The sequence below is a fragment of the Triplophysa rosa genome, linkage group LG19 (genome assembly GCF_024868665.1).
Source record: "Triplophysa rosa linkage group LG19, Trosa_1v2, whole genome shotgun sequence".
NCBI lineage: Eukaryota > Metazoa > Chordata > Actinopteri > Cypriniformes > Nemacheilidae > Triplophysa > Triplophysa rosa.
The window spans coordinates 11,066,496-11,092,786 of NC_079908.1; the positions used below are offsets into that span (position 1 = coordinate 11,066,496).

Consider the following 26,291-nt stretch of genomic DNA (forward strand, 5'->3'; position numbering starts at 1 on the left):
TACTGCTCTCTGTCTTTGTATAGACAGAAATATGTTATTGCATAATTGAAGCGAGGTGGAATTATAGTATGGGACTTGTTATATACTGCTACTGAAAGCAACGGGAATGCATCTGATGGCAGTAAATCAAGAATTTTTAGGCAGTGGAGGATTCCAGCAGTAGCAGAAATGACTGAACGTCTGACCTCAACATAGTTATACTTTTGTTAGCGATGTAACCAGATACTGAGCCCGCCAGCGCTCTTATTCCGAGGGGATCAGCATCAATGAGATGCTGTCAGGACCCTAAGGTCACGGACTACTCGGCAGACACCAAACGCTCAATTTGAAGTTTTTATTTGTAGAAGATACTTTATGTTTTGGCCTTGACCAACTATTTTTGGGTTGTCTAGACTGTAGAATGGTCCTGATGTTCAGAAACACATTTCTGTGATTTGATTTTAAAGCATCACTATTTTGAAGGCCCTACAACAAAGCCACAGCAGGAAGAAAAGGAATGTGTGAAGGTTTTTTAAGCCAAGTAAGCTCATCCACAGAGAGAATGAACAGATGCTATATAGATCAGACACAGCGGTGCCGGCATATGCAATACACATCATCAGAAAGAAAAGAGCTTAGGTAATAAAGAATGTAGAAGTCATTGTAGACCTTCGTACCTGGCGTGAGGACCTGAGTGAGATGGTTTAATGGATCAAAGCCTCCTACAGATAGAAACTATAATGAAAAAAACAGAAAGGACAGAGGAGTCCAGGGTTAAGACTAGAATAAATGTGGATGAGAGAAGAAACCAGATGTGGAGAGTTCAGTGAAGTTAAGCTCTAGACTAGTCTGCTGTTCTACCATAAACCTAGTAAAAATCAAAGGTTTATGTTCTTTATTCTCCACAGTTGGTCACAGCATGTTATCAATGTGTACACTGTAAACCCGAATAAGTTGGGAAAACTCAAAAAATGTTATGTTATATTATGATGTTCCCAATTTTAAGTAAGCAAAACTAGTAAGTTTTGAGTTTGTTGTACTGTTGTTGACTCCTTTTAATTTTGAACAATTTTAAGTAANTAACAGACATTATAACGCAAATAAATAAAAAATCTTTGGATTTTCCCCTTGCTTTAAAACATTTTTAGTTTGTGGTTCACATTTTATGAAAACACACAATTAAAGTAAAACAAAGACAAACTCACTTACATTGAACGAAGAAATTATTTTTTATTAAGAAACGTTCTGTCATCCTGTCAATCATCGCGCTGTTTCACTGTCCTCACGCAATCTCCCGGTACCCTGTGCTACGCGCGTTAGCTCGTGTTGTTTGCAGAAGAGGCATCTGCTCGTGTTATATGAAGAACACGGGCCTGAAGTTCAAACTGTAATTGTAAAGCTCATTCACAAACAGGTTTATTTTATACGCGACAAAGATGTCAACGCCTATGTGAACTGATATTGTATTATGATATGAACTACCTCTCTGGCAACGTTAAATAACTTAAAGATTTACGAAATGATAATCGATATTTATCCACTTGGACATTGTTTTTACTTATCAATTTACTTGTTTTTCATGTTCTGTTCTGCTCCTTGGGAAGTTTCTTTGCTCGATCCATTTGGTCATTTGACTGTCAAAGAGTGATTGGTTGACATACTATCTTGATTGAATAAAATATATATTTATTAAACTCGTTTAAAATGCTAGACAAAAGTGAAACTAAAACGTTTTAGATAATGACTTTTTCGTTGTATTTTTTATTATTTATAACGTTTTATTTAAAAAACTTTAAATAATAATTTGGCACAATGGCGCCCCCCTTGTGCGGCGCCCCTATGCACAGCAAATACTGCATACCTCATTTTTGCGCCACTGGCGTTAGGAACGCCAAGGTTTTGGGTACGATCCCAGGGATTGCACATACTTAGAAATAAATGTGTAGTATAATGCAATGTAAGTTGCTTTTAACCAAAGCGTCTGCCAAATGCATAAATGTAAATGCAATTTAAATGTATCTGATGCAAAAAGGTCATCTGTGGAACTCTGAGGGTGTATTAGCATTGCAGGTGACCTGAGTTTGATAACTGACATAAATTCTGCTATTCTCGTTTGTCATTTCCTGTCTCTGTCCCAATAAAAGCAAGAAGCTCCTAAAAACATTTTTGGGGCAGGAGATCACTCAGTTTTTAATGAATGAAAAACAGTGAATGAAGCCTGACTGCATGCAAGGCACTCTTCAAATACCCCACACATTCATCACCCTAATTAGGCTCCTAAACATCATTGTCATTTTTCATTTCTTTGCTTTGTTGTGGTCAGTTTTCAGACATCCTTTCAAATGTTTTATTTTTACTAACTATGATTCACTTCCTATTTTTTCATGTATTTTTTTTTAAATACAGTTATCAGCTGTTTAACTAAACCAGATCTTATATAAATGTAGATAAGATCGGTTCTCAATACAATCTCAGAGTACACTCCGTAGTACTTTAAAATCATTAATATTTTGGAAATATTGGATTTAAAATATAGATTGTAAACAAGCTGTGGTTCCATGGATGTAGTTTTACCAGGCTATACCTATAAAGATATAGGTGCAATGAAGAACTTATCCATGGAGGCATTTTCATAACAAACAGATACACAGAGCTGACGATACTTTGAAATGGTGTGATCTCCAGAGATGCTCATTACCAACTTGCTAATTGTGATCTCCAATGATTTGATATCCCCTAGACTGTCTATCTGTATGTTTTTTCAAAGATGTTTTTTTATCTGGCTACTGCAAAACATTTCCTGCAAGTTCAAAAAGATATTTCCTGTGCGTTTTGACGTTTGAAATTTCTCAGGTCACAGCACAAAGAAGTCTTCTACACGGCCATTCCTGCCAAGTACACATTTCTATGGAATGTTGGGCTTCCAGAGTATTTCATTTCAGACCATATGGTTGGCATCAAGAATTTGCCTAGCTTGCAGCTGTCAATCTTCCAACAATAATTAACAATCGATACAACGAACCCCTCAGTGCTTAACAAAATGAGTTCACAAAAAAACAAGCAGTGAATTTGAAAGTATCCAAAAGTCTGAATACGTGTCAGCAGAACGACTTTGAGAATGAAAAGCCTGAACTCGTTTTCTCCTCTGTGTGTTTGGAGCGTTCTGACCGGTTCTGCTCTGCTGAGGTAGACTGAGGCTCCAGGAAAGTTTAATTCCAGCGTTCTCCTCAGGGATTCTGGAAACCCAAATGCAGCTATCTGGAAGCTGTAACAAGAGAGGCGCAGTGGGACACACGGGGCCGTCTGCACTTTATTATCGTTCTCCAAACAAAAGCGTTGCCCTTTGGTTCATCTACGCTGACCTTCACATAGGCATGGAGTTAAGGAATTCAGTAGGGTAGATTGTCTTGTCTTCCAAATTATGGTTATATTTGTATCTCAGGTTATGTTTTATAGAGCACCATTTGGAGATGCTTTTATTAGAAACAACTGAGTTTAAAATCTTCATTTGATAGATTTATCTATTTTTGTGTGGGTGTCAAATATTGCATCACATCATCAGTAAAGCTAGGAACAACATAATAATCTAGATTCAGAAAATGAAATCAAGCTCTCCACACAATTATTCACTGAAGAAGCTGTAGACCTACATAACATCCAGACCGTCTGATTTTAGGGAGTCCGAAATTTTCCGTGATAAATTTTCACCCCCAGGAGCAATAGCTGACTGCTGGGGAGTCCAACGTATTTTATAAGGGCAGCTATTATTTTCTGATCCTCTCAAACATGATCTCCTGGCTGCCGGAACTTCTACCCATTGTTAATGTGTTCACCATTCTGCTGTTATATATTCACATGTGTGTTTCATTGGTCTCATGTGAATATGGTTTTCCATTGGCAGTGTGAATAACAAAACCATCAGTGCTGGTGAAATATAGCGCTAGCTGGTGTAGTCTGAAACCAAATGTCGTTTTATTTTGTGCATCAGTCATTTATTTGTCATTTTGTATCAAAGATGCTCTGTTATTGTAATAAGAGAAAAGAAAAGAAGCCTGACTGTGCTGTTTGTGTGTCGACCAAGCAAAACTCATTTTTATGCATGCAATATAAGAAACACCGCAGCGTTAAGCATTTTAAAAACGTTCCATTGCAAGAACATATTGTTTTAATTTCACTGACAATAGGATCGTGAATATTGCAGTTTGGTTGAAGTCAGTGTGCTTCCTACTGCTAGACATAGATCATGGAAATAGTGAGAGTGTAACTTTACTGTCTCCATCAGTCTACATCATGACTCGCTCTCTCCCCATTTCAGAACGTTCCCCATTTACTGCTCTCTTTTGCAGCAACATAGCCTGTGAAATTTGGACTATCCAATCGTCTTTAATTCATTTTCCACGTCTGCTCACACTTCAGACTTTTCTTCCCTGATAGGCAGTTGTCATGTAGACTTTGGCTGACTCTTGCATTTATCTGCAAAGTGATTAGTTGGGAAACACAATTGATAGACCAGGAATCTCAATTAGGTGATGAGTGACATTGAATGGTTTTGAATGGACCTACATTATTAAGAATCCACACTATTTACTGAAAGTGTTGTTGCTGACTTCTCATTCCCTCTTTAGCAAACAGACTGATGGACTCAAGGGAATTTGAAGTGATTTAAAAGGAAACCTTTAATGTTTTTTCTGTGTAATGACAGGATACCCACAATTTATGTCTGTAACTGGATGTTGTTGTTGAAAAAATCTTTCATCTTCTCTGCCTCAATAATTTTTTCTTCTCTACTTCTCTCTACTTTCTTTTTTAAATATCATTCGTAAAGAAGAATCTTGTTGTACATGCAAAACAGCAAAACACACACAAGCAGTCTGTAATCATGCCATATCATTCCTGATTTCCCCATTTAGTTACATTAAATTCCATGAAAACCAACAACATTCCATTCTTGGCTTAATTCTACAGATTAAACAGGCCATACATTTCAGCATCTCAGTTTTTAAAGATCAACGTTGCTTGACGTTAACCCAATCCTTTTTCTGCACGTTGTGAGACACGGGTAACTGGTACTTGTTAAATCCTTTCTAAGATGTGGCTTTGTCTTCAACCACCCGTTCCACAATGCTAAATGGGTTGAATAAAAAAACAACCACAAAGGGGTCTGTGCACTGTATCCTGCAGATATGTGACTCACGTATACCATTGTTCTTTTTAATAAATAGGGGGTAAGGAAGTGGTCTGTTTCATAGCTAGCCCAGAGAGATGAAAAAGGTCTAGGCTGTTATTGAGTACCCGAAGGTGAAAAATCTTGGGAATACATTCTGCTGAATTAGTTTGCCATGTGGTCTTGACTAATAGTTTCAATATGTTTATTGAATGAGTCGCTGGTGCCTCCTGCATAGAGGCATCTGTAGGGAAGCATATGTGTGACAGCCGTGGCACTCTGATTCAATAAACAAACCATGGAACTCATTACATCTGTACATATTGAATTAAAGTCCAACTTGACACTTTGTTTACCTACAGCTCATTGTCATTGACGTACTGATTTAGGGTAACGTGTGTCGACGTGCAATGAAAGCGATGCTCATGGCAAGGCAAATATTTTATTTTATCTTTTGTCTTTCTTTTGACCACCTGCTTTAGAATGATCGACCCCATTTACTGTACCATCAAGATTTCCAGATTGTTCTCATTAACACTCACACCTCTCCTGGTGGCCTTTACTGCTCTCTGTCTTTGTATAGACAGAAATATGTTATTGCATAATTGAAGCGAGGTGGAATTATAGTATGGGACTTGTTATATACTGCTACTGAAAGCAACGGGAATGCATCTGATGGCAGTAAATCAAGAATTTTTAGGCAGTGGAGGATTCCAGCAGTAGCAGAAATGACTGAACGTCTGACCTCAACATAGTTATACTTTTGTTAGCGATGTAACCAGATACTGAGCCCGCCAGCGCTCTTATTCCGAGGGGATCAGCATCAATGAGATGCTGTCAGGACCCTAAGGTCACGGACTACTCGGCAGACACCAAACGCTCAATTTGAAGTTTTTATTTGTAGAAGATACTTTATGTTTTGGCCTTGACCAACTATTTTTGGGTTGTCTAGACTGTAGAATGGTCCTGATGTTCAGAAACACATTTCTGTGATTTGATTTTAAAGCATCACTATTTTGAAGGCCCTACAACAAAGCCACAGCAGGAAGAAAAGGAATGTGTGAAGGTTTTTTAAGCCAAGTAAGCTCATCCACAGAGAGAATGAACAGATGCTATATAGATCAGACACAGCGGTGCCGGCATATGCAATACACATCATCAGAAAGAAAAGAGTTTAGGTAATAAAGAATGTAGAAGTCATTGTAGACCTTCGTACCTGGCGTGAGGACCTGAGTGAGATGGTTTAATGGATCAAAGCCTCCTACAGATAGAAACTATAATTAAAAAAACAGAAAGGACAGAGGAGTCCAGGGTTAAGACTAGAATAAATGTGGATGAGAGAAGAAACCAGATGTGGAGAGTTCAGTGAAGTTAAGCTCTAGACTAGTCTGCTGTTCTACCATAAACCTAGTAAAAATCAAAGGTTTATGTTCTTTATTCTCCACAGTTGGTCGCATGTTATCAATGTGCATAAAAGGACTAATGATGATTTATTTGAAATGAATTAAGGAAAAACGTATTCACAGCGTTTGCAATCACCTGACTCGGCAAATGACAGAATGAAATATAGACTCAGTCTGCATTCTGGATTAGATTGGAATTACATAACCCATAAACTTCTAGTTTTCCTAACCTCCTTCCACCAACACGTTTTAAGTTTATTCCTGCTAACACGTTTACATGAATTTCAAATGCTCCAAATGACCCATTTGATCTTGAAATCACAGAAAGAGCACACAGCATCCAAATGGGACGATGTCAACGCAGCTTCCTAAACACCTGGAGACACTGTGAGGTGTAGGAAATTAAAAAAGGAATAAGTCATTTAAAGGTGAAAGACTGAAGATAGATTGAATAAGTGCAGACATCTCTTCAGGGCATTCCGATCTCTAAACGGTGTCAAGAACAGGGGAGGCATGATGTCAAAGCAAACCCCCTTCCAGAATGAGCAACCACAGTTACCCAGCATTTCTCATCAGTATTTCCCTTAGGGCACATCCCTTTATGAGCATACGCTGAGTCTGGTTCTGCTGGGAACAAACACACAAACATCCTTTGTTAGTGACGTATAACGTTAACAAATTGCATGGTAAAATGTGGGGGTGTGCTTTAAATTACAAGATGTAGCTCTTTAAGTAAGTGGTTAAATTTTTAGACAAAACCGCAAGATCAACAAAAATTCACAAAGCAGTTACTGTCAAGGCTTTTCTTTTGCATCTAATGCATGTTTGTCTTAAAAAGATGCTTAAATTGTCTACAAATTATATAATGGTAAGATCAAGAGAAAATGCACAAATAGCCTCTACTGAGGTAGTATCCGCATGATAAAATCTACAGACGCCGGTCAGGAATTGACCCTCTGCAACACTCATGTCCACTATTTATTTGTGTTGAAAAGAGTTGGAGGAGTGGGCCTATCTGATTTTGGCATTTCCTTTGTTGACTGAATAAACATCTCAGCTCATGTCTGTCTGCTCAGCTGAAAACTGTACATGCACTGAAATGAAAAAGAGTGTATAGGTTATTACTTAAAAATAGTTTAAACAAGTGTATAATGAGAGCTGTTAAATAAAAGTACAAACAGCTTCTCAATGTTATAGAGATTGACTGAGTGAACGTTTTCAAGCTGTGCAGATTTAACCGATAAAATAAAGTGAGTTTGGCAAAAGGATCTGTTTAACTGAGAGCCAATGATGGAAAAAATTGTTCAGCTAAAACACTGATATGCTGCTCAGACGGCACACGATGGGACTGCTCCAAACTATAAAACCCAAGAGCTGCGAGACAGTTTCAGCTTCCAGTCTTTCTGATCTCAAAGCCTTATCTCACACTGAGAGAGATGCAAATCTAAACATTTAACGTGGAATAGCAGGCAGATGTGTTCAGTGGGAACATCTGGAGAATTGAAAGGAAAAAAGATTTGTGTGCTTGGAGGGTTATGTAAACAAAAATTTACCTCAGATGTATAATTTCTGTATAGGAAGGTCATGGTTTTTCAAAATGTATTTGTTTTACGGTCCTTACTTGAAATCTGTACATTCTGAATTTGACCTTGTTCGAGTTTAAGAGAGAGGAAAGTCTAAACCAGGCCAGACTTGTTTGAATTGGATTAGCTCAATAAGAATTCTGGGATGGATTTCAGAAAGGTGCCTTTTTGTTAAGAGAAATAAATTATGAAGAGATTGCGAAGAAATAAGGGAGGGGGCTGTATATGTATGAAAAGGTCAGAGACGAAGAAATAAAGGGAAGCAGTCGTTGCTGTTGAATTGTTGGCTTCTGTGATAACTGTGGCCCTGCAGCACGATCTGATATCCATGTGTTCTCTCAAGGTTTTTTCCCTCCACCTACACAAAAAACATATATTTTCATTGCCCTTTGTTGCAGGGTGCTTAAAAAATCAATGTGATTTTTTGTAAAGCTGCTTTGAATTGTGTATTCAAATAATTCAAATAATAAAAAACAGTAACACTTCACATTAAGGTTGTATTTGTTAACATTAGTAAATGCATTAACTAACATGAACTAACAATGAGAAATATAGTTTTTCTGCATATATATTGAACTTTGTAAATGATACAGTGCTACGAAAAATAGTAGATTTAAGCAATGTCTTTAACTGTCAACTGACTTTGACTTACTACTGACAACCAGATATGTCTGAATCGTATGAGAATGTGTGTTTGAGAAAATTTAAACTTGTGGTCTTAGAAAAACACTTTAGAGTCTTGAAGGGGAAACCTTGACCCCTTGTGATGGTTTATTGGCCCCATGCAATTGAGAAGAAAGCTATTAGCACTGTGAGGAAAATTTGACATATTCTCATGTAAACAGCATCTTTTTACAATGGTTCATTTCAATATCAATTTAAGCTCATCTCATGCCTTTATTATGCTCTTTCTAACTCGCAATGCATCATTATCATATGTTCTGTACACTGACCAGTTCATACCGAATCAAACATTATGTTTACTGATGCACTATAGAATGGGCAACATCACATTGAGTCAAATAATTAAATCTCCCATCACTTTAGAAGCATCATCTTTATTTTTCATTGAAAGAAAACAGAGCAGACAAGCAAGAATACGATAGAAAAGAATGGAAAACTTAGAAATATGATGAGGATGAGCAGGATAAAATGTTCAGGTTGGATGATTGTTAGAGTGATTGGATGGATGAGTGGGGGAAGATTTGGGCTTGGGGGAGGACCTATTGGCAGGGTCACAAACTATTTCCTTAAAAAGACTTATGAAAACCATACGGCACAAAGGGAAAACCACAGGCTGAATCTCCCCCCTCAAGTCGGCACACTCATTACCCGCCCCCTCTTCTAAAAACAAATGTCTCTACCCTCCTTCTCTGTTTCCCTGCTGCAGACAGAAGTCATCTCATATGCAGAGAGACCAGATGTTTCAAAGAGCTTATAGGTAAATAAAAAAAAGTGTATTACATTAGAAGAAAAAAACTGCAGGCGAGTGAGGCAAACCATTGACAAACAGAAAACAAGAATGGAAAGCTGGAGTTTTACAAAATTCCTTCCTGCATATCGTTGCCTACTCTTCGGTCTGCTATATTTGTATTGGTCTAATGGAGCTACAGGACAGAACTTGCAAGAGCAGGATGGTGTGTGCAACGCAGAGGGATGCTACTCTATTCACCTCCAGCGCAAGACTTTCCGTGAGTCCTGGAGGATCTGCAAGGATAAAGGGGGGAACCTGGCAACAGTTAAACGACCAGAGGAGGCATCCTTGATCCACGAGTTGCTATCATCAGGGGTAAGACGTGCCTCTCGACCCAGAATCAGACTGTGGATCGGTCTCCAGCGCCAGCCTCGGCAGTGCTCTGCCACACGTCCTTTGAGGGGCTTCGCCTGGATCACCGGAGACCAGGAAACGCAGTACACAAACTGGCAACGGGACGACGTATCCAACGCGTGTGCTGCCCACCGCTGTGTGGTCATTACTTACAACACCGCTGACAGAAGTGGCAGTGACCAGAACAACTTCAAATGGCTCGACGGCTCTTGCACAGTGGCTGTGGATGGTTTCATCTGCCGTTATTCTTACCAAGGCATGTGCATGGCTCTTCAGAAAGAGGGAGGGGTACCTGCACTGTACACCACCCCGTTTCACCTGGTCAGCACTGTTCTTACTCACGTCCCGTTCGGAACTGTGGCCACCGTCCCGTGTCCGGATGGTGAGAAGGAAGACCAATCGGTGCTTTGCATGCTGAGGAAAGATGGTAGTTTTGGATGGACTAAGGATTCCCCGCTCTGCACTGACACTGTTACAAAAGATTGGTGTGAACATGAAAACGGTGGCTGCAAGCATTACTGCGTCAACACAGATAAAAATTACTTCTGCGAGTGCTCTGAGAATTACGAGCTGGGAGAGGATGGTAAGTCCTGCCAGCTTTCTGACCCGTGCCAAACTGCCAACTGTGAATTTGAGTGCGAGGTCACTCCTCAGGGTCACCGGTGCAAGTGTCCTGAGGGTTACCTCCTGTCGGATGACGGTCAGAACTGTCTTGATATAGACGAGTGCTTGCAGCAACCATGCCCGCAGGTATGCGTCAACGCACTCGGTACATTCGAGTGTTTGTGCAATGAGGGCTATCTTCCCACTGAGTTTGGAGAATGTCTGGATGTGGATGAATGCATGGAGGGAAAGTGTGATCATTTGTGCGAGAACCTGCCCGGTTCCTACGTGTGCCGCTGTCATGAGGGATTCTCTTCGAACGCTGAAGATCCGGATCAGTGTGAAGATGTTGACGAGTGTGAAATTCCAAACATTTGTGATCAGAATTGCAGAAATTATGAAGGTGGATTCGAGTGCCTTTGCGAGGACGGCTATCTGTTGCAGGAGGACCGGTACTACTGTCGGCCAATTGAAGATTATGTCGAACACCTGACCACTGTATCGGCCGATGCGACATTAAACGAACCCTCTGAACTAGTAACAGATGCCAGTCCTCCGGAGTGGTTAACAGATTCTCCAAGCATATATTGGGTTCCTACTTATTTAAACTGGTTTGCAGAGACAGAACAGGAAGGAGATATGACCACCCAGGAAGCTGATTTATCTGAACAAGCATCCTCCAAATCACATTCATTTCATATTTGGATGGACACGACAACTTCTGCACATGCTGATTCAAGTGACGAGGATGCTAAACTGTGGTTGAATGAGGAGGAAATAAATCCCAATGGCAATACAGCAGATGCAAGCACCTTTGAGGACAACAGACTCATCGCTTCAACTCCAATACCAAAGAATAGAGATTTTGTTGTGCTCACCCCAGCAGCATCACAAACACCTGAAGGTACGCTGGCATCAGCATCAGGGACGGAACAGCAGAAGAAGCATGATAAAAGCTGGCTGCTTGTGGCACTGCTAGTGCCGCTCTGCGTCTTTATTGTGGTCATGTTGGCGCTAGGCATTGTTTATTGCACCAGCTGTGCTGTAGAGCCACGGAACAAAAGCGTGACGGACTGTTACCGCTGGACCACCACCTCCAAGCCTGAAAAGCCAAACACTGCAAAATCTTGAGCTTGAGTGATGAATTATCATGACTTTTAAAAGCAGAAGTGACTCTGGACTTTGTCAAGCTGTTTTCACTTCGGCCTTCTGTAGGATCCTGTGGAACATAAAGAATGATTTTATTTTCTAATGCAAGTGGAGGAGTAACCGTAAATGGCAAAATATTAGTGTAAATACAAATGTGCAACAGAGATTTTGGGGAAAGTGATATATACTGTAGCAACTTTGTCTAGACAAAATTTAGCAGCTCTGTTTCATATACAATGAACAAATATTTTAATGAAGCCTTCAACAGAAAAAAATTAAGTCACACATGTTATGTAACAGCACCCCCAACAGTAAAGTATGTAACTAAAACTATTTTTAGTCATGTATATTTTAAACACTTCTTAATTTAATGCATCTCTTACTTATCACTTCATAATACTTAACCAAAATTGTTTTGTGTCATACTTTTGGATCAAGCATACAGCAATAGCTACCTGAAATTATTTTATTTTAATATTTTGACTAAAAAGGATGAAAATAGACATATAAAGACCATTGAACATTATAATAGAGATAGCAAAATGTATCAAATGACAACAGGAAAACAGTGAGGCTAAACAAATCTAACAACCCAAGCGCAAAATAGTCTGGGCCTGATCATTAGGTTAAAGAAAATATAACAGTAAGGGGCTGTGTCCACCGAGGCGCATTTACGCGGCTGAAAACGGCAGGAGCTCGGCTGAAAACTCCTACTGCAGGCGCAGCGTTCTGCCCAAAGTTGAGCATTTTTCAACTCAGGGCGCTCGGTCGAACGCCGGCGCTGAGCGTGAAAAAAACGCATAGCACCATCGCAGAGCGCGGAAAAAAACCGTCAGCTGATGGCTTTAAAAAAAAAAAGCCATCAGCTCGGTGGACACAGCCTCTAATGCTTGCAACAAACGAAAACACTATGTTTTTTGTTAAGCCACTATTCTTATTTGTCCTAAAAAGTAATTGTAAGTAATTGTTGCTCGCTGTCTCTGTCTCGTTGATTTAACGTTCAGCAGTGAAGCCTTTTTGTGTTGTACAGGCACAGTTACACCAGTAGTGGTCGCTGTCTGGCATTTGAGCTATTGTACTTAACGATCCTATTTTTGTTTTTAACAAATGGTTTTAATAAAGGCTAAACTTTCACGTCGTTATCGGATAATTTTTTAAAGGTTTGTTGCTTCATTGTAGCTTCTTTGGTCTTTCAAGTCCTCCTTAGAGAAATAGAAAAAAGTTAGAAAAATAACTTGGGTTATATAAAAGTGCGCAAATTTTTATACAATAAATTACAATAGTGAGAGAATATCGTATTACACATAAATAGTAGTCAATAAAGAAATGTGTTAAAATGTGTGGATTTATTAAAAACACACCACTTAACTCAGGACACATAACCTAAATCTAAACATAGTCTGTATCAAGAATATTTAATGCTCTACTATACAAACAATATCATTTAAATTGATATTTGTGACCCTGGATCACAAAACCAGTCTTAAGTAGCATGGGAACATTTTTAGTAAAAGACAAAAATACATTGTGTGGGTCAAAATTATCGATTTTTCTTTTATGTCAAAAATCATTCCGATATTAAGCAAAGATCATGTTCCATGAACATATTTTGTAAATTTCCTACCTTAAATATATAAAAACTTTATTTTTGTGAGTGGATGGCCTGCCACAGTGCCCCTGATTAACAACTTCAAAGGCGATTTTCTCAATATTTAGATTTTTTTTCTCAGATTCCTGAGCTTTAAACGGTTGTATCTGAGCCAGATATTGTCCTATTCTAACAACTCATACATCAATAGAAAGCTTATTTATTCATCTCTCAGATTGTGTAAAAATCTCAATTTTGAAAAATTGACCCACAAGACTGGTTTTGTTGTCAGGGTCACATTTGATATTGAAGGCAAAACGCATCGACGAGGATGGGATTCGAACCCACGCGTGCAGAGCACAATGGATTAGCAGTCCATCGCCTTAACCACTCGGCCACCTCGTCACTTCGATAAAATACACATTAAATTATCTTGAAAAACTTAAATACATTATCAGTAAATTAAAGATTATTCTCCTACCAAATAACTGATGTCGTTAAGTTTGAACGCCATTGCAGCGTGAACACTGGCTTGATACTTTTACTTTACATGGCATTTGTCACAGTTAAAGTCTTTCAAATGATTAACACGTCTGCGAAGTAGATAACTTTGGATGATAAAACGTACTGGACTAAACTTAAAAACACTAAATTGTTGAAAATATGTGACAATAAACATTTTAACTTACCATACGTGTTGTCTAGCCCCATGTTGCCCTCTGCTGGTCAGACTGGCCGGATGTCAACTACAAATTCACAAAAATGCGACGTGTACTTGTTGTATTTTCTAATAGCAACCTTTACGTTATCTTTATAAACACTGTGCATGTAACCTTGCATTTTTAAACTGCGTTACAACTACATAGAGAAGTTTGGAGTTTTGTGGTATTTGTAAAATACAAAACACAAGGAGTGTTCAATATAGTTGTGATCATCCCTAGCCTATATTCCCTTCACGGTATTAATAGTCTACACAGTGCGCGGTTCAGAAGGATTAGGGTTTTTGAACAGTCATTCAGATCAAATCAGATAAATCGGGGATCGTTTAACAGTTATTGCCGTTACTGTGCTTTTTACAAAGTGCACTTCTAAGGAATCACTAAGCCCATTGTGTACACACGAAATATTTCAGCGCGTGATGCGTAAACGCAACACCTACGAAACAGTCCTTTTGTGGAATTGACCAATCAACAAACGGCCCGCCGCCTCAAAGCACCACCCCCTGGCCATGTGAAGAGTTGCCGCGAATTTCAACTAAGTTTAAGATTCAACTGTTTAGGCGCGCGCGGAAATATTTAAAGCTAGTTTAAAGACGTTTTACGGGTGTTATTAATTAAACAAGCGGTTGTCGGTGTACATAGGTATTTAATACAATATAATATTATGGCTACTCCTCCGAAGAGATTTTGTTCGAGCCTAGAAGCTGATCTTAGTTTCGAAAAAAGGGCTTTGAAAGTCTCAATAGAGGGAAACATAGGTAAGTTAAATAACTATATTTGTCTAATTTACTTAGGTCACAAACAGATAAGACTTAAAACAAGCGTATTATGAGAGAATGTGGCAAGAGAGGGGTTTTATTGTTGTTTAAGTTAAAATATGTCTTGTGTTTGTCCAGTTGTGCTGTTGGCGCCAATTGCTGAGTGATTATAACGTTAGTATGACTTTTAGAGCCGTTTTCTGATATTACATATAAACTAATGCATAATGCATTAATTGTGAGAGAAATGTCATATAACGTTTAATGTTCTTTATCAATTTCAACTTTTGTTACTGCTAACGAAACAAGTTAAAGTAAAACATTTTACATAGATTTTATAACGTAACATGTGGCTATTGACAAAACGATGCCGTTAAAAATACGATAATAGAATAACGTTAGAACAGTTTGTTTTGTAGCCTAAGTTAAAAATAGCTCAAAACCTACCAACTAACTAATATTTAGTTTTCAAGCTTTTGACATTTCATTCAAAGAAGACATTTTGAAACATTTTATTGGGTTTTATTTGATGTAATTTTAAAACACTTCCTTTTGTTTCAGCGGCAGGGAAGTCAACTTTTGTGCGCATGTTGGAGCGTACGTCAGAGGAATGGGATGTCATACCTGAGCCCATCGGGAAGTGGTGCAATGTGCAAACCACAGAGAATGACTATGAGGTATGACTAAAAATATATTATTCTTGGAATCTTCTCTAAACTTAGCCTCAAATGATTCTCTAAATGCCTTGATATACTGTATACATCCCTGTAGGAGCTTAGCACGTCACAGAAGAGTGGAGGGAATCTGCTGCAGATGTTATATGACAAGCCCAGCCGCTGGTCCTACACTTTCCAGACCTACGCCTGCTTGAGTCGTGTCCGTTCACAACTTCAGCCTCCTTCTGCCAAGCTTCAGCAGGCTGAGAAACCTGTCCAGTTCTTTGAGCGTTCTGTCTACAGTGACCGGTACTTACCAGATACCAGAGATTCTCTCTGTAGTTAAAGTGATAGTTCACCCAAAAATGAAAATTCTGTCATCATTTACTCACCCTCTTGTCATGTCAAACCGTTATGAGTTTCTTTCTTCCGCAGAACACAAAATAAGATATTTTGAAAAATGTTGTTGACCGAACAGCGATGGCAGCCATTCACTTGCATTGGTTTTGTGTCCATACAATAGAAGTCAATGGGTGCCATCGCTGTTCGGTTATCAACATTCTTCAATTGACCCTTCGCTAAGCCCCGCCCTCCTTAGTTACTGTTGCTATGCCTGTCAAGCTTTCACGCCTGGCAAGTGTATTACAGTGTGTATGCACCGGTGTCAGACATTCCCAAGGGGATAATTAGTAATTTTTGGCGAACATGTGAAATATCTGAGAAAGCAAGACAAAAGGGACTGCAGTGTGCATTCGAGGGATATATCCACGACATAATATGCAACCGATTAGAAAATAATTTAATCAAAATTGAAGCTAAAGCCTATGAATGATAACATTCTCCCGCTTATATTTTAGTAGCGCGCCAGGCTACTGCTCACACGTCGTGGGTCTAATCTACGCCTTGGACCTGGCAAGAGCCAGAGATGCTGAGCTGAGCCATACATCATCAACAACAAACAAATTTCTGTCTTGCCTTTAATCATCTTATTTTACGTTCAAATATATGCATTATGAACAAAGAACCGTCATTATTTCCAAGCAATGATGTGCTGAGTTAGCTAGCTAGCTAACATTAGCGTGCTCTTACCTTGGAGCAAACATAGGTGTTTTTGTTAATCTTGTCGACCTTTAGTGGGACATTCTAAAACGCTTAACGTGAAAAACGCTTAATGTACCTAAACAGCGATAAAGGAAAACCAAGTTTCTGTCAAATTTTACTTCTAATAAACACATGCTGCTGTCAAAAGAACGAGCTCTTGGTCCGCGGATAAAGTGAAAATCACGTTAAGCGTTCTCACCATAGAAGTCCATTATAAGAGAAAACAGCTGAACGTGGCTTAGACAAATTTCTGTCTTTTTAGTTGTAATTAATACTTCAAAATCCACCGTGCATTGTGTTAAAAAGTGCAGTAGGGGCCTCTTTATGCCTGGTCTGAAACCAATATTAAGACATGAGGCTGAAAGGTAATAAAGTTGCTAACTCCTGGCTTCAGTGTTGTTACATCGAGCTGAATAGCCTGTGGAGCAAACTAGAACAAAACAGCACAAATGTTTCTAAAAGCTCTGATAAAAAGGGACAGAAATATAAATGAGATGATACAGTGCGTTGTTTAGGTTGTAACGTTATGCCACGTTAAGCTGTTTCCTTATAATGGACTTCTATGGGGGAGAAAACGCTTAACGTAATATTCACTTTATCCGCGGAACAAGAGCTCGTTCTTTTGACAGCAGCAAGTGTTTAATACAAGGAAGGTTTGACAGAAATTTGGGTTTCCTTGATCGCTGTTTAGGTACATTAAGCGCTTTTCACGTTAATCGTTTTAGAATGTCCCACATTTAGTTGTGAATGAGGCCTTTCACACTGCTTGATCCACGTCCGGCATTTCTCCCCTTGGGTTTTAGGTTTCGGGAAGGGAAAAAATTCCACCACCCCGTCCAAACTTTTAGGATACTGGCTATCAGAGTTACACAATCCATACTCATAACGCTTCGGCATGTTTCCCTCGCTTGAAAGCTTGACAGACCTCCCGCGCCTAGTTACGGTTGCTAAACCACGACTGGCCTGTGGTGGTTTTCGGGCGTGGCTTAGTGAAGGGTCATTTATCTTCTTTTGTGTTCTGCTGAAGAAAGAAAGCCATACAGGTCTGAAATGACAAGAGGGTGAGTAAATGATGACGCATTTTTTATTATTTCGGTGAACTAGCCCTTTAAGGAATTTGTAATAACCATAAATATTAAAGCTTTGTTTTTATACATTTGCAGGTATGTGTTCGCCTCCAACCTCTTTGAGTCTGGAGATTTGAATGAGACTGAATATGCCATCTACCAAGACTGGCATTCATGGCTCCTCACTCAGTTTGAGTCTCAGATTGAGCTAGACGCCATGATCTACCTTCGTGCCGATCCTGAGGTTGCTACCTACTCTTATACATTAATCAAAAATGTAACATTTATGATAATCGTCAGTTACTAATTAAATGCATATTTTGCAGAGATGTATGCAGCGTCTTCAGTTTAGAGGGCGAGAGGAGGAACAGGGAATTCCACTAGAATATCTGGAGAAGTTACATTATAAGCACGAGTGTTGGCTGTACAACCGAACCACAAAGTTAGTTGTCATGTTAATGTGTTAACTTTTTTTTTTAGTTTTAAATTGTGTCAAGACACTAAATGGATATTTTGTTTACAGGGTAGATTTTGAGTCTCTTAAAGACCTTCCTGTATTGGTCCTGGATGTTAATGAGGACTTTAAAAATGACAGAATTAAACAAGAAGGGGTAATTGAAAAGGTTAGTGTATCTTGGTCTGTGGACAAAATTACTTCAAAGATATAAATAGTATCTTTAATTTAGAGCATTACTTTGTCTCTCGCTGTAAAATGTTTTGGAATCATCATGTTTGGACAGAATTTAACACTGTTCTCTGTTTGTTTTTTCTTCAGGTGAGGGACTTCCTGAGCACATTGTAGCATCTGCTTGCATGTAGACTGGTGATTTATCACTAGTTTCTGGTTCAGTGCCTGTTGCCACTGAAATTTATTTTTTTAGCTTTTGTATTTAGCGTGTTGTACATATTTATTTGTTTTTATTAAAACATGATTTTTAACATTTTAACAGCAAGAAATGCAAATAAGCCTTTTTATTTCACATAGAAAGTACTCTGGAAGTACAGAGGCAGGTTGATAACAAATAAATTCACAAAAAAAGCCACACACAAGAACAAAGTCCATTTTCTCAGCACTGGAATACAGACTAATCGTGAAATTTAGTGTATATAAGACAAGGGGTACCTGTGGCATATACATATAGTATGCATTATACATAATTAAACTTGTGTGTATTGATATTTCACAGGATGACTTAATTAACTTTTGTTTTAAGAACATGTGGAATTTGAATTGTTTGTCAGAACATGCCTATAAATCAACATATTTAATTAACATAACATTCTTTGGTTAAAAGGTTTGGAAACCTTTGATATCCATGTCAGTAAAATGTACAGAATATATATAAAGATTCAATACTTGGATAAAATAATACACTTCTGCAGTTTTGGATACAGTCATCTTCAGGTCATGTGGTCAGTGTTGGTGTTGTAATACAAATTGTGTCTGTAATAAACTTTTATCTTCAGAGCATCTCCATCCAATGCTAATGTGTGTTCCTATTTTTCATCATGTTTGTAAAATTTTATAAAATCAGTTATGCCTGCTTTTAGCTCCTTAAAGGCACAGTAAACCCCAAAATAGAAAAATAGTCTTCATTTGTTCACCCTCATGTCATTGACAACTTGTATATGATACTTCTGTGAAAATATATTTTGAGAAATGTCTCCATTTATGTCCATACAATGTACGTAAGGGGGACAATGTTGTTTGTTTACCAACATACTGCAAAAAAAAAAAAAATAGTTCTGCAGAAACACAGGCATGGAATGATGTAATAAAACAGGGGAAATCCTGTACACAAAGACACACGCAAATGTTATGTGTTCCTAAAGAGTAAGTAAGGGCAAACATTAGAGTCATGAACATTTATTCCGAAAAACAAACAAAATTTGCAATTGCAACACGTCCAATGTCCACACATCTTTCCCATGGAACCTGAATTATCACTGGTAAATATAGAGGTTTTTCTTAGTTATCGCTATAATGTTAAATCGGAATGACATTTAATCCTTAAAAACGTAGAGGGAAATCAATTAAAGATTTTGTGGAATAGCACGAAATGTTTGATATATTCTTTAAACAGTTTCATGATTTTAAATCCAAGCACTACACTTTATACGCATTAAAAAATAAGACTACAATTCCCATAAAAGAATCCACAAAAATCCGGGTATTGCTTCACACAGGTCGGTCGCGCCCTCAACAGTGTTATTGACACAGTTGTTCTGACATGTCATGTAATAAGGTTGGTTATTATCAGACGCAAACTGTAAAACGTCCATAGAATAATTACTAATATATTACAAATTATATTCAGTAAAAAATCACTTATTGACAGTTAGTGACCTAATAAACTGACACCTTGTGGCGCAGCGTGCATTACATTTCTAACAGCATTACATTTTAAAAATCCATAAAACTTTCTAAATACCCTTCTGATAACAAATTAACCTCTACTTTCTGGAAAAAGACGAAAATAGGCGTATAGAGAGGGCGGGAATTTGTGACAAGCGTGGCCGCGTCCAATCGTCTTCACTAAATGATGTTTCCTGGCGTTAAATCTTAAAGCCTTCCTGTAAACCAACCTTGACGTCGCGTGCTTTAGCTCGAGTAGCATGTAACGCAGCCAATCAGATGTCAATATTTAGCGCTCTCGCCCAATAGCTTCCGCATATTTTGAACAGAGGCGGGTCAATACACAAATGGAACGAAGTAGGGTAGGTTGTTAGAAAGTTAATGGCTTGGGGGAAAGAGAATCTCTTCTCGCTTCAGGAGAGTTTGAGGATTTTTCTGAAGTAAAACGTAATTATTTTATAACAATATAACCCCAAAGAAAGTGATAAGACAACATTACCTTCACAAATATACGTATTATTTAGGAAAGTATGCAGGATGCAGTAGCCGGGACGGCAATGCTGACGGACGGCTTCGAGGACGAGATTGACTCGGTGACTCCGCGTTCCCCTGCGTTAGGGATGGGGGTTGGAGCTACACCAGGAGCCGGACTCGGGGGCCTCGGGATCGGCGTCGGTGGCAAGAAAGTACGCTTGTTCGGCGAGGCTGGCGGGCCCACGACAGACAGACTTGATTTCAAACTCACAGCTGCTGCTGTGCTATCGTCGGGCCCAGGTTCCGGCAGCGACGAGGATGAGGTGTCTGAGGTGAGAGCGAGTCAGCCAGCAGGAAAGTGTGGCTAGCTTATATGCTATCACGCGCTAGCTAACTCCAGCCAGCGTTAATAGGCTTCATTCCCAACCCACCAAAAATATACGATTTAATCACTCATCTCAAGATGCCAAATGCTCAAGCCCCACTGTTGGCAACATTTACGTAACAACACCCTCGCACTAAACCACGTTAGCAACCATTTCTTCTGCGTTTCTTTCGACCCACGTTGCCAGTTGCGCTTCTAAATATTGAGGCGAGTTAGCTTAGCTTAGCACGGGCTCTGAGACGAAGGCTGCGATTTGGGCCTAAAGTGAACATCAGCGGGCAACGCCATCGTATACTAGTTAGCTATCCCAAAATCGTTACATTTTGGCAATCCACTTGTTTGTCAACCTGCTGCCACTTTAGTTTATGCCCTTTAAAGTGCAACATGCTTTAATGCACGTTCCTAGTCTGTCTTAGTGACAGTCTGGACTTATTTTGAAGGATCTAGTGGAAGAAACGTCGCTAGCTTGTAAGCTAAGTGGATCTTGATACGTAACTAAATATTAGCCTAAGAGGCGAAGCGTATCTTATATATCCTGACTGTGTCTGGCTTAGGCACTGTTGGCAACATTAAACTTGGGGTTTGACTTCGATCTGACATCTGTACTGTATGTACGTGTCGTCTGTGTTTGTAAATGCGACATATTCGTGAAATGTTTATCTTTTAACCTGAGTGGCAGTAATAACACTTGAGTATATATATCTCCAGCATGTTTTCTACGTCCATTCCACTTAAATAATATAGCAACTTAAAGTTTATTTTTTTCAGTTTTAGAGGTTCATTTGCTACTGTGTGATGATAAATATGGCGATGAGTTTCAGAACGACTTGTCGTGCGGGTTTGTTGTCGTAAATCAATACATGTTAAAGATGCACCTGTTAGGTCCTCCTGTAGATCCTGTAGATGCTGATTTCTCAATCAAAAACCTGGGATTTGACCACTGAAGACATTTTCTTTAGTTACATTAATTTCGTATGACGTCAGGTGTAAACTTTCAATTGATCTGCCAGAAATGTAATCCAAAGCATATGCTGTAACATTGCAATGCATATATTTGAAACTCAAGATTTCAAGCATTCATACAAACACCTGCGTTGACAAATGACAAGCATTTGACATTCAAGAATTGCGTGATTAATAATTAATGTATGCTTACTCCAGTACACCATGCAAAAATGAATGTGCTGTTCTTTGCAGATTAACTGTAAATGACTGCATCAAATTGAGTACATGGTGAATATATGACACAATTCCACACTGGCCATACATTTACAAACATACAGTTGTACTACAGAACAGCATGTGAATCCTCCCCCAACTGTCTGAAGTACAGGGGTGTGTCTGTTGCCTTTTTTAACTTGCAATGGGTGCCACTGTCCCCCTTGTTGTCTTGTTGGTATTTGTTAAAAATTTAGGGGGAGGGGTATTAGAATTGGTGGAGGTATTTAGAGATCCAGCTCAGGTAGGACCCACATTCCAAGCCAGAATTCTGCCTCTTGTATCCCCTTACTTCTAGGCCGCCCTGCATCCTTAGAGTCTGTGTCTTTACATGTACTCCTCCATCAGTACACTATAAAAAAATCCACTTACAGTTGAGAAAAAGTGTTTAAAAAAGTACAGCTGAATCGTGAGACCAAATCTGACCTGAAAGATGCATCAGTGAGGGATTTGTTATGGTCAGGAGATTACTGCTCAATTGAATGCATTAGTTGCATGTAAATACTTGACATTCTCTTCGCTTTTTTTATTAGTCTTAGTATCTGGAATCCTGCATTGGTCTGTCGTCAAAAATTTTTGCATAGCTAGGAACAGATAGCGAGTCACGTATCGCTTTTACATTGTGACGATCTGAATTTGTTTTATGAATATCAGACTAGTGCAAACTATATGTCCTTGTATTCTAGATTCTGAGACTTACCCATTAAATCAATATCAGAGTTTTCAAACGAAAAGTGCAGCGTACTTGTAGTGTACAATTGCCCTTTCTGCCCTCATTTCAAAATGCATCTTTATGGGAGTCCAAAAACACATTTAATATGTGCATTTGTGACCATTTACACAGGGAGTTTAAGTCACCGTTTTCAAACACTAGCATCACTCAATTTGACATCTTTTGGACATCTTTACACCACAATGTTGTCTTACTGAAACTCTTAACACAACAGAATTTACCAAAAGCATTTGTTTTGTTTTATTTTTATATTTGCTGTCACATGGTTACATATATTTAATAACGGACACTATGGGGTATGGCACAGCTTGTTTCCTAATTAGTTGCATATTGCCGTCTGAAGAGGGAGTCAACGACACAGTCACTGTATGTGAACTCCCTGTCTCTGGGGAAAACTGTTGATATTATCATATGATCAAACTTGGCCATTCCATTGCTGGTCTTCAGTGTGATGGGTACAGGCGAGAATGGTGTTTACATTTACGCATTTGGTAGACGCTTTTATCCAAAGCGACCAACATTGCATTGTAACATACATTTGTTTCTGACTATGTGCAATGTCCTGGGATCAAACCCATGACTAGGGTTGGGTACCAGACTCGGTACTTTTAAGGGCACCGACCAAATTGCGTCGGTACTACCGAGTATCGATTCACATTAAATCAATCGGTGCCAAATTTCGGTACTTGAGAATGCATCGGGTACTGCGCGTGAGCAGGTACGAGAGAGAGAGAGAGAACATTTTACTTCACGCAAAGCGTAACTAAAACCGCTAATGAAGCAGGCTGTCCTTATCAACGTACAAAATGAAAATAAACACGCAACTCTACATATGGTTATCATATTTATATTATTTATTTCACTTGTTCTTGTTTAGAAAATTAAGCATTCAATCGCGTTAAGGAAATGCGCGCTCAGACGCAGTCGGCACGCACACACATAACACTGCGCTGAACATTTAAGTTTAAGGTGCTTTGTGTTTTCTGTCCACCAATGAATAAAATCATCTCATGAAGTCCTGAAACAAAGTTATTAGTGACAGATTAGAGCAGTCGATGGAAAGAGGTGAGTGAGGCCAACCGTCAAGGTGCAGTTTAAAGCTGTGAACAGCGCCGCAGGAGACTGATGCACATTTACATTGTATTATTGTATGATCAACATTATATATTTATATGTAATTCTTTCAGTATCTCTGTTAAAAATGTATATTACAAATCAATCTGTTATTTTCAGTAATGATGCTGTTAAAAATATTTTTGTAGACTTTTCAAGTTTTGTTTTTCTATATTATCTAATGGTCTGTTAATGGTGGAGGCGTCATGGTTTAGGTAAATTATCACACTGCATGAATAAATGATTGTGTGTGAGGAGGAAATAGAATAAGCTGGTTGTAATAATAATGCTGTAGTTATTTCTATAGTCTTTGTGTAAAATTTCAACAAAATGTTTGAATTGAGAGGTTTGGACTTTTTTCATTGAAATAAATAAAGTACTGAAAAAAGGTACCGTTTGGTATCCACACCGAATTCCAGGTACCTTTTTGGTACCGGTACCGGCTAAAAAGTGAAGGGTACCCAACCCTACCCATGACCTTGGCATTGCTAGTGCCATGCTCTAACCACTGAGCCACAGGAAATCTAGTTGAGCGCTTATCTAGTCAAACACAGGTGCATCTTTGTGACCGTTTAACATCTGATTGTCACAAGTAGATTTGACAATTCTTATGTGTCTGCTTGAGATGCTTTTTTAGGTTGTAACTTTGTTTTTCTGAGCTTTAGGTCTGGATTCAGTCAGTGATCTCTGTGTACTTCTCATGTACTCCGGTTGGCTGCTTTCCGCATCTGTATGACAGAATAGTAACCTGTTTTATCTGCACATGTGTCCAGTTTAATTCTTTAAAAACCTTTAGGCCCTGCATTACAATACAGTACAAATGGAATACAATACTTTTGGAAACTTGCACCTCTAGCTTTTTTGTAAAGCCAAACCAAAATGTTAACTTGTATTTTCACTGATTGATCACATGGATTTAATCTGTTTTGTATATGAGGTCATGGGATCTGTATGTGTTATGCAGTGCCTGTGCAAAAGGTTAAGGTTTTAAATCTTTGTATACTTGCTCTGTACATACTAATTTTGTAGCCTTCTGGTACTATCTTTATCAAGTTGCCTAGCATATCAAAAAGGTCTAAATTTCTTTAAAAAAGCATTTTTGGGTTTATAATATTTAGGGCTGCAACTAACGATTATTTTAATTGTCGACTAATCTAACGATTATTGTTTTTTTTATTAATCTAATAAAGATTTTTGGGATTAATCCTTTGGCAAACTTTGCAAATAAACAATAAGTTCTAGTATTTTCTTACATTATAAAGCAAATCATACTTTTTACTCCACTACATTTTATAAATAAATATTGTTGTTTTAACATTTTAATCCGTGTTTACATTAAAATCACAATCTTCTTTTAATTAAGTAGTTTTATTTTAAAAGTTAAAAAAATACAGATTTTTTATGTACTTAAGTACTGTATTAAAGGTAAAAAAAATGTTTTATTGCACTTATGCTTTTTGTTGTCCTTATGTTGTTCCAATTGCTTCCATTGTTTCCCTCATCTGCAGGTCGCTTTGGATAAAAGCGTCTGCTAAATGACTAAATGTAAATGTAAAAACATTAAAAAATGTGTATATGAAATACTAGAGCATGATATATGCTCTGTATTTTTTTCCTCCAAGTAATATCCGACTCTATTTTCAGTCTCATAATATAATTGAGTAAAAGTAAAATACTACTATCTGTCTCTGTTTATTGTACAAAACTATCACCGAATAAAAGACTCTAATGCAGAGTGGCGTTAAAGCGAGCTCCCTGAACTCAGAATGATGCGCTTAATGCATTCGCTTCGTTATTTACAGTTATGCGCATCCCGGACGCACAATGATGCGCTTAAAGCACCTACTCCTTCTGGAGTCCCGGGGATCATTTTGCTCCCCAAAGTAAATAATAGTTAGAACACAACGAGAAGAGATGATATGTTACATGTTTAACACACAGTGCGTTGCATCAATCCGACAGTATACAGTTCAATCAGAGGTTTAAAAAGAGTTATTTCGCATGAAGACGCAACATATTCAGACCGCTTCCAGTGCTTCTAATAAACTAAGCTATACTCGGCGAGTAACGTTAACTCACAGTCTCTAGTAAAATACATTTTAAACAAAACCATAGACTATCATCTTGTCATTATGAAGAATAATGAAAACATTGGAACATTTTGGAAAGAGTAGCGTCCTGACCGTCACCGTACACACGCATGCTGACTGGAGATTGACAGACAGCACCAGCGGAGGTCAGAGTTTCTTCATTATGCTATATTGGTTTATTCCTCGCATAAAGCTATCGAATGACATAAAAAGTGCATTGGTGGTTTCATGATAGTCAGTCCTTTTTGAAGCTTAAGAGTAATTTAGGCAGGGTCACAATCTGCAAAGGTTCACATTCACTAACTTACACTAGTACAATAGCGT

At 38.5% G+C, this 26,291-nt stretch overlaps 3 protein-coding genes and 1 non-coding gene across 13 annotated transcripts in view; 3 read left to right on the forward strand and 1 right to left on the reverse strand.

Moving 5' to 3' along the window:
- The first annotated feature begins 9,251 nt into the window (after window positions 1-9,251).
- On the forward strand, window positions 9,252-12,958 carry cd248b (CD248 molecule, endosialin b). Its single transcript, XM_057360612.1, has one exon. It carries the CDS (start codon window positions 9,652-9,654, stop codon window positions 11,689-11,691), a length of 2,040 nt encoding a protein of 679 aa, XP_057216595.1. The 5' UTR covers window positions 9,252-9,651; the 3' UTR covers window positions 11,692-12,958.
- Window positions 12,959-13,620: 662 nt separating this feature from the next.
- Window positions 13,621-13,702, reverse strand: trnas-gcu (transfer RNA serine (anticodon GCU)). The gene has a single exon. It is a non-coding gene; the product is annotated as a tRNA-Ser (tRNA).
- An 873-nt stretch (window positions 13,703-14,575) lies between these two features.
- zgc:110540 (deoxynucleoside kinase) lies at window positions 14,576-19,065 on the forward strand. The gene is made up of 7 exons (XM_057360659.1): window positions 14,576-14,774; window positions 15,336-15,451; window positions 15,546-15,739; window positions 17,695-17,842; window positions 17,925-18,040; window positions 18,122-18,221; window positions 18,374-19,065. Exons 1-7 carry the CDS (start codon window positions 14,681-14,683, stop codon window positions 18,398-18,400), a joined length of 795 nt encoding a protein of 264 aa, XP_057216642.1. The 5' UTR covers window positions 14,576-14,680; the 3' UTR covers window positions 18,401-19,065.
- Window positions 19,066-20,296: 1,231 nt separating this feature from the next.
- Window positions 20,297-26,291, forward strand: part of ankhd1 (ankyrin repeat and KH domain containing 1) — a 38,662-nt gene continuing 32,667 nt past the window's right edge. For 8 of the 10 annotated variants that reach the window (XM_057359852.1, XM_057359850.1, XM_057359853.1 and 5 more), the window contains exon 1: window positions 20,317-20,760. In XM_057359852.1, the coding sequence (XP_057215835.1) occupies window positions 20,485-20,760 (276 nt within the window). In that variant the 5' untranslated portion in view covers window positions 20,317-20,484. Of the gene's footprint in view, window positions 20,761-26,291 lie in introns of all 10 variants that reach the window. The other 2 variants (XM_057359848.1, XM_057359849.1) reach the window with 2 other exon arrangements.